At 45.4% G+C, this 6,742-nt stretch overlaps 1 protein-coding gene across 1 annotated transcript in view; it reads right to left on the reverse strand.

The window, feature by feature from the left end:
• nalcn (sodium leak channel, non-selective) overlaps nt 1-6,498 on the reverse strand; it is a 364,870-nt gene extending 358,372 nt beyond the window's left edge. Inside the window, exons 1-2 of the mRNA XM_070891788.1 lie at nt 6,366-6,498; nt 1,307-1,489 (exon numbers count right to left, since the gene is read on the reverse strand). Coding sequence (XP_070747889.1) covers nt 1,307-1,489; nt 6,366-6,473 — 291 coding nt within the window. The 5' untranslated portion in view covers nt 6,474-6,498. The remainder of the gene's footprint in view (nt 1-1,306; nt 1,490-6,365) is intronic.
• Nucleotides 6,499-6,742: the final 244 nt, after the last annotated feature.

Raw genomic sequence — 6,742 nt, forward strand, 5'->3', positions numbered from 1 at the left:
CGAGGGAGGTGCTGACTTTCGGATGAGACATTAAACTGAGTCCCTGTCTGCTCCTTCAAGTGGATGTAAAAGATCCCATGGCACTATTTTGAAGAAGAACAGATTTCTCCCCAGTATCCTGGCCAATATATTTATCCCTCATTCAACATAACAAATAACAGATTAACTGGTCATGATCACATTGCTGTTTGTGGGAGCTTACATCTGCACAAATTGGCTGCTGTGTTTCATACATTACAACAATAACTACACTTCAAAAGTACTACATTGGCTGTAAAGAGCCTTCCAGTGGTCGTGAAAGGTGCTATATAATCCCTTCATACTCCTATAATCCTATTTCTTACATTCTTATGTTCTTGCGGTCAAGTGAACATTAAAAGCCTCTGGGCTAGAAATTCAGTTCTCGGCGATAATTGTATTCTTTCGCCAAAATTAGCGTTATCGCAACGTTATCGCTATGAGGCCATAAATTTAAGGTTTAATTTGTGCAGCGGTAACAATCGGCATTGCACGAGGATTCACTTAACTTTGAGTCAGAAGGTTGTGAGTTCAAGTCTCACTCCAGGAGCTTGAGCACATAAATCCAGGCTGTCACTCCAGTGCAGTGCTGAGGGAGTGCTGCAATGTTGGAGGTGCCGTCTTTCAGATGAGACGTTAAGCCAATGCCCTGTTTGCTCTCTCAGGTGGGCGTAAAAGATTCCATGACAGTATTTCGAAGAAGAGCAGGGGAGTTATCCCCGGTGTCATGGCTAATATTTATCCCTCAATCAACATCACTAAAAACAGTTTATCTGGTCATTATGTTGCCTTTTGAAGGAGCTTACTGAGTGCATTTCATACAGTACAACAGTGATCACACTTCAAAAAGTACTTAATTGGCTGTAAAACGCTTTGGGACATCCAGTGGTCATGAAAGGCGTTACATAAATGCAAGTCTTTCTTGTGTCTTTTATTGTAAAGCATCTAGTGCTTTAAAGAGCTGGGGGGAGGGGGGGGAGGGGGACTAATTGGATCACTCTTTCAAAGAGCCGGCATAGGCATGATGGCCAAATGGCCTCCCTCTGTGCTCTCTCTTTCTATATAAGAATTAGAAAATAGGTGAGCATTCAGCACTTTCGACAGCCACAAGTTATACCATGTGACCAGACCCCAAAATTTCCTAGATTGTATTTACATAGAAAATTATAAAGACAATATGGACCGTACATACATCCAGACAAACAGTACCAAAATGAGTTTGGGAAGCATGCATTGACGATCTGGCATTAGTCAACACAGTTACTCTTTCCACTAAAGCAACACATACCTTGACTATGCCACGAATGTGCATCTTTGCAATCATCTCGGAAGTATACAGAAACATCAGTAGAGTATCCAAGGCAAACGTTACATACTGAAGCGGCGGATAGTGGTGAAAGGTCTTTGGTGTGTTCATGCAGACGGAAATAACGCTGATGATGGCACAGACCCGCAGCAAAGAGTGGACCCACTGCACACAGAGAGAAAGCATTAATGTCGTACAGTAGCATGATGGTTATGTTACTGGACTACTAATCCAGAGGCCTGGACTAATGATTCAGAGATGAGATCCAAATCCCATCAGTTAAATAAATCTGGAATAAAAGGCTAGCATCAGTAATGGTGACCATACTACCGGATTGTCGTAAAAATCCATCTAGTTCACTCATGTCCTTTTGGGATGGAAATCTGCTGTCCTCACCAAGTCTGGCCTATATGTGACTCCAGACCCACAGCAATGTAGTTGACTCTTAAATGCCCTCTGAAATGGCCCAGCGAGACACTCAGTTGTCAAGGCAGCTCGCACTACCTTTTCACGTGAATGAATAAAAATTAATGTTTTTCCTCAAAGTTACAGTGATACTTGGACATTATGCACACCTCAGGGACTGGCATCTTCGCTGGCGTCCTTATTTTCAAAATAGTCATTGTACATACTGACAGAGCTGCAGCAGGTGATTCAAACCACCCGGGGACGGCAGCGACTAAAAGGAATCCCTCGACAATCCCTCAGTCACCACGATCTTCAGACTCCAATGCAGTACACACATTTTAAAGTGTGACGTCAGGCTGTGCCCCATGTTTTAAGTTGAAGACAGTCCTGTAATTGGTCATTTGCGAGAGTCTGTGGGTTCAGAGTGCCTCTTGTCTCTGTTACAATGCAAGTTATTTGAGTCTCTCGACAAGTATCTGGTTTTCAGGAGTGTTCATCTATACAGGTTTCACTCTGAATCACCATATAGTCCTCAAGTGGCATATTCTGGCTTCGGATAAAATATCAGTATTGGTCTTCTTTGCCCTTCAACCACCCACCCATTCAAATATTAGCTTTGAAGTTACACATAAATTAGAAAAGATAAAAAGATGAACACTTCACTTTGGATCTCGTTTGACTTCACCCATACCTATTGTAACACCATTCTTGGGAGTATTCGCTATGCAATTGATGCCCACCGCCCCCCGCTCCCCCAACATCCCAAAACCACACCCCCTCATCCCACCCAACTCCCTCAATCAGCCTCACCCCCCCCCAAAACCTCTGCACCCCCCAACCCCTCCCTCCCCCAACATCCCCCAACCGCCCCACTCCCCCTCCCCCAAACTCCTCCCACTCCCCCCCCCGCAACTCCACCCCCCTCACTCCTCCAACAATTCCCCCGCACCCACAACCCCCACCCCCTCCCTCAACTTCCCCCACCCCGTCTGCTCCCCCCACCCCGACCCCCCTCCCACAACCCCCACCCCCTTCCCCCAAACCCACACCCCCTCCCACTACTCACCCCGCCCCGCACCCCAACCACCCCGCCCGCTCCACCAATGCCGAATCCCCCCCGCTCCCCCAACCACCCCGCCCCCCCGCTATCTGCAGCTCTTTACTATCATTCATCTTAAATTTCACTGGCACCTATTTCACTGATTTATACATTTTGTCAAATTCATTTCATACTGAGCAAGTTCAACTTCCTCTCAGAGTTTGCAAATTTGGCCAGTTTGAAGTGAGCTTCTGAATCCAAATTGCTAATGTAGATTGATAAACAAGGAACTCCTCCCTCCCCACCCCCCCACCTGCTCTAATTCTAGGCACCGCACTTTAGGAAGATGTCAGGCCTTGGAGAGGGTGCTGAGGAAATTTACCAGAATGGTACCAGGGATGAGGGACTTCAGTTACGTGGAGAGACTGGAGAAGCTGGGGTTGTTCTCCTTGGAGCAGAGAAGGGTAAGGGGAGATTTAATAGAGGTGTTCAAAATTACGAGGGGGTTTGGATAGAGTAAATAAGGAGAAACTGTTTCCACTGGCAGGAGGGTTAGTAACCAGAGGACATAGATTTAAGGTAATTGGCAAAAAAGTTCAAGGGGGGGAAATTAGGAGATATTTTTAAAATAAACACAGTGTGTTGTTGTGATCTGGAATGCACTGCCCAAAAGGGAATTGGATATATAGAGAACATTTGCCGGGCTGTGGGGAAAGGGCAGGGGGAGTGGGACTAATCGGATCGCTCTTTCAAAGAGCCAGCACAGGCACGATGGGCCGAATGGCCTCCATCTTTGATTTTTTTTTCTCCTATTCAAATACATATTCAATTCCCTTTTGTATGATACTACTGAATCTGTTTCCATCACCCTTTCAGTTAGGTAGAAAGGGTGGAAGAGAGATTACAAATTGTTCCTGAGCACTTACTTACACAGTTTAATGTTAATGAAGACATAATATATCTGCAAAATATGCTGAACAGTACAAGAACTGCAGGATGCATTTAAAGGGAAGCTAGATAAGTACATGAGGGAGAAAGGAATAGAAGGATATGCTGATAAGATGCCTGGATAAATGCAGCTCCACAACATTCAAGAAGCTCAACACCATCCAGGACAAAGCAATCTGCTTGATTGGCATCCCATCCACCACCTTAAACATTAACTTCCTCCACCACCGGTGCACCATGGCTACAGTGTGTACCATCTACAAGATGCACTGCAGCAACTCGCTAAGGCTTCTCCGACAGCACCTCCCAAACCCGCGACCTCTACCACCTAGAAGGACAAGGGCAGCAGGCGCATGGGAACATCATCAGCTCCCAGTTCCCCTCCAAGTCTCACACCATCCTGACTTGGAAATATATATCTTTGTTCCTTCACAGTCGCTGGGTCAAAATCCTGGAACTCCCTCCCTAACAGCACCATGGGAGTACCTTCACCACACGGACTGCAGCGGTTCAAGGCGGTGGCTCACCACCCCCTTCTCAAGGGCAATTACGGATGGAGAATAAATGCTGACCTTGCCAGCGACACCCACATCCCAGGAACGAATTTTTCAAAAGTCACATGAAGAGGGGTGGGAGGAGGCTCGTGTGGAGCATAAACACCGGCACGGACCAGTCGGGCCAAATGGCCTGTTTCTGTGCTGTACATTCTATGTAATGCTGTGTAATAACCAGAAGGAGGAGCTGTTACACTATGCTCACTTTTCCTACTCAATACTTCTAATTTTAGATCAATTTTTCATAAGTTCTACTTTGATGGAGATAAATTAATCAAAATAAAGGAAGAGGATATTACGATAGTGTAGACAGCTGGCCCGCAATTTCTGCTCAGTTTATTAGGATCATTTAAAATGAGATCATTCACAAAATTCTGGGATGGGGGTTGGCATCTCCTCCTTTGAGGTTAGGAACAGTAGCTGTTTTCTTGAAATGGGGAGAGGAGAGGATGTCATGAATTGGAGGACTGTAAACAGTTCATGACATTTTGACAAAGGTCCCCCACCACAACCCAAAATATGTTGGAGCAGATCATTCTCGGCATGCTGGGCCAAATGGCCTCCAACTATGATTCATTGGACCAGATATGTGACCATCCCAGTCGCTCTGTATGAAGAAACCTGAATTGTATTCAGAAACATTGGGCCCATAAGTCCAAAGTTGCCCTCGTCCCCTCTGATCTGAAGAGCAGAAAAACTTTGGCCTGTTTGATCTTGTGGCTTTGACCTCATGGTAAGTACAGAAGTCAATTTACACATTCAGAGAATCATAGCAGCACAGAAGGAGGCCATTCAGCCTGTCAAGCTTGTGCCGGCTCTTTGAAAGAGCTATCCATTTAAGTCCCACGCCCCTGCTCTTTGCCCTATGACCCTATGGTGTACTCCAGATCTTAGCAATCCTTTGTGTGAAAAACATTACCTCATCTCTCCTCTAGTTCTTTTGCCAATTATTTTAAATCTTTGACCTCTGGTTACTGGCCCACTTGCCAGAGGAAATAGTTTCCCCTTATTTACTCTGTCAAAACCCCTCAATTTTGAACATCTCCATTAAATCTCCTCTTAACCTACTCTGCTCTGAGGAGAACAATCCCAGCTTCTCCATGTAACTGAAGTCTGACATCCCTGGTACTATTTCGGTAAATCTCCTCTGCACCCTCTCCAAAGCCTTGACAGTTTTCCTAAAGTGTGGTGCCCAGAATTGGAGACAATACTCCAGCTGGGGCCAAGCCAGTGATTTGTAAAGGTTTAGCATAACTTCCTTGTTTCAGAAGCAAGCAGGCTAAATACAGCATACAATACCTCAGATACAGCAACAGGGATGGGATAGTGGTGGGACAAGGCATAAAACAGGACAAAAGGCAAGATTATGGCCCAAGGTAGGCCATGAAACTCAAGGGGTTGGGTGGGAGAGGTGAGCATCAGGGGGAGAGGCAGAGACCCAGATATTTTATATTTTAGGCACTACATTAATTGCAACAAGATATAGAAAAGTCACGTTGAAGTAAATTACTTCAACATCGGCAATTTGCATTTATATAGCGGCTTTAACGTAGCAAAAAGTCCCAAAGCGCTTCACAAGAGCATTACCAACAAAAAGATTTTGACACCGAGCCACAGACAGCTGGCCAAAGCCTTGGTCAAAGACTTAGGTTTTAAGGAGGGTCTTAAAGGAAAGAAGAGAGGGGCTGAGAGGTTTAGACAGGGAATTTCACAGCTGAAGGCACGGCCACCAATGGGGAAGCGATTAAAATCAGGGACGAGCAAGATGACAGAATTGGAGGAGAGCAGAGATCTCACGGGGTTGTGGGGCTGGAGGAGATTCGAGAGATAGGGAGGGGCGAGGCCAGGGAGGGATTTGAAAACAAGGATGAGAATTTTAAAATCGAGGTGTTACTTAACTGGGAGCTAATGTAGATCAGCGAGCACAGGGGTGATGGGTAAGCAGGACTTGGTGCGAGTTAGGACACGGGCAGCAGCGATCTGGATGAGCACGAGTTTATGTAGGATGGAAGTTGGAAGGCTTGCCAAAAGACCATTTAGAATACATCTAAAGTAAAATATTTGCAAGGCCTTCACCACAAGACCAACTTACTGGTTTGTTAATCCATAGAATATCCGCATTATCTGTAAGCATTTCATCAGGTCCAAAGTCTGTAACAGGCTGACTTTCCACTCTTGAACTCTGTTTCCGTTTCAGCATCTTCGAAAGCAACTTCTTCCAAAGGAATTCTGTCAATGTAAAACCAGTAAGATGAATACAACATATCTCCTGCCCTGCCCCCCCGCCTCTGAACCTGCTTAAAACCTGTTACATCTCTAACTTCTTCCAGTTCTGACCTGAAACGTTAACTCGGTTTCTCTATCCATAGATGCTGCCTGACCCACCTGAGCGTTTCCAGTATTTTGTGTTTCTATTTCAGATTTCCAGCACCCGCAGTGTCATAATTTTATATTAGTGTCGATGGAACG

The sequence above is a fragment of the Pristiophorus japonicus genome, chromosome 10 (genome assembly GCF_044704955.1).
Source record: "Pristiophorus japonicus isolate sPriJap1 chromosome 10, sPriJap1.hap1, whole genome shotgun sequence".
NCBI classification, from domain to species: domain Eukaryota; kingdom Metazoa; phylum Chordata; class Chondrichthyes; family Pristiophoridae; genus Pristiophorus; species Pristiophorus japonicus.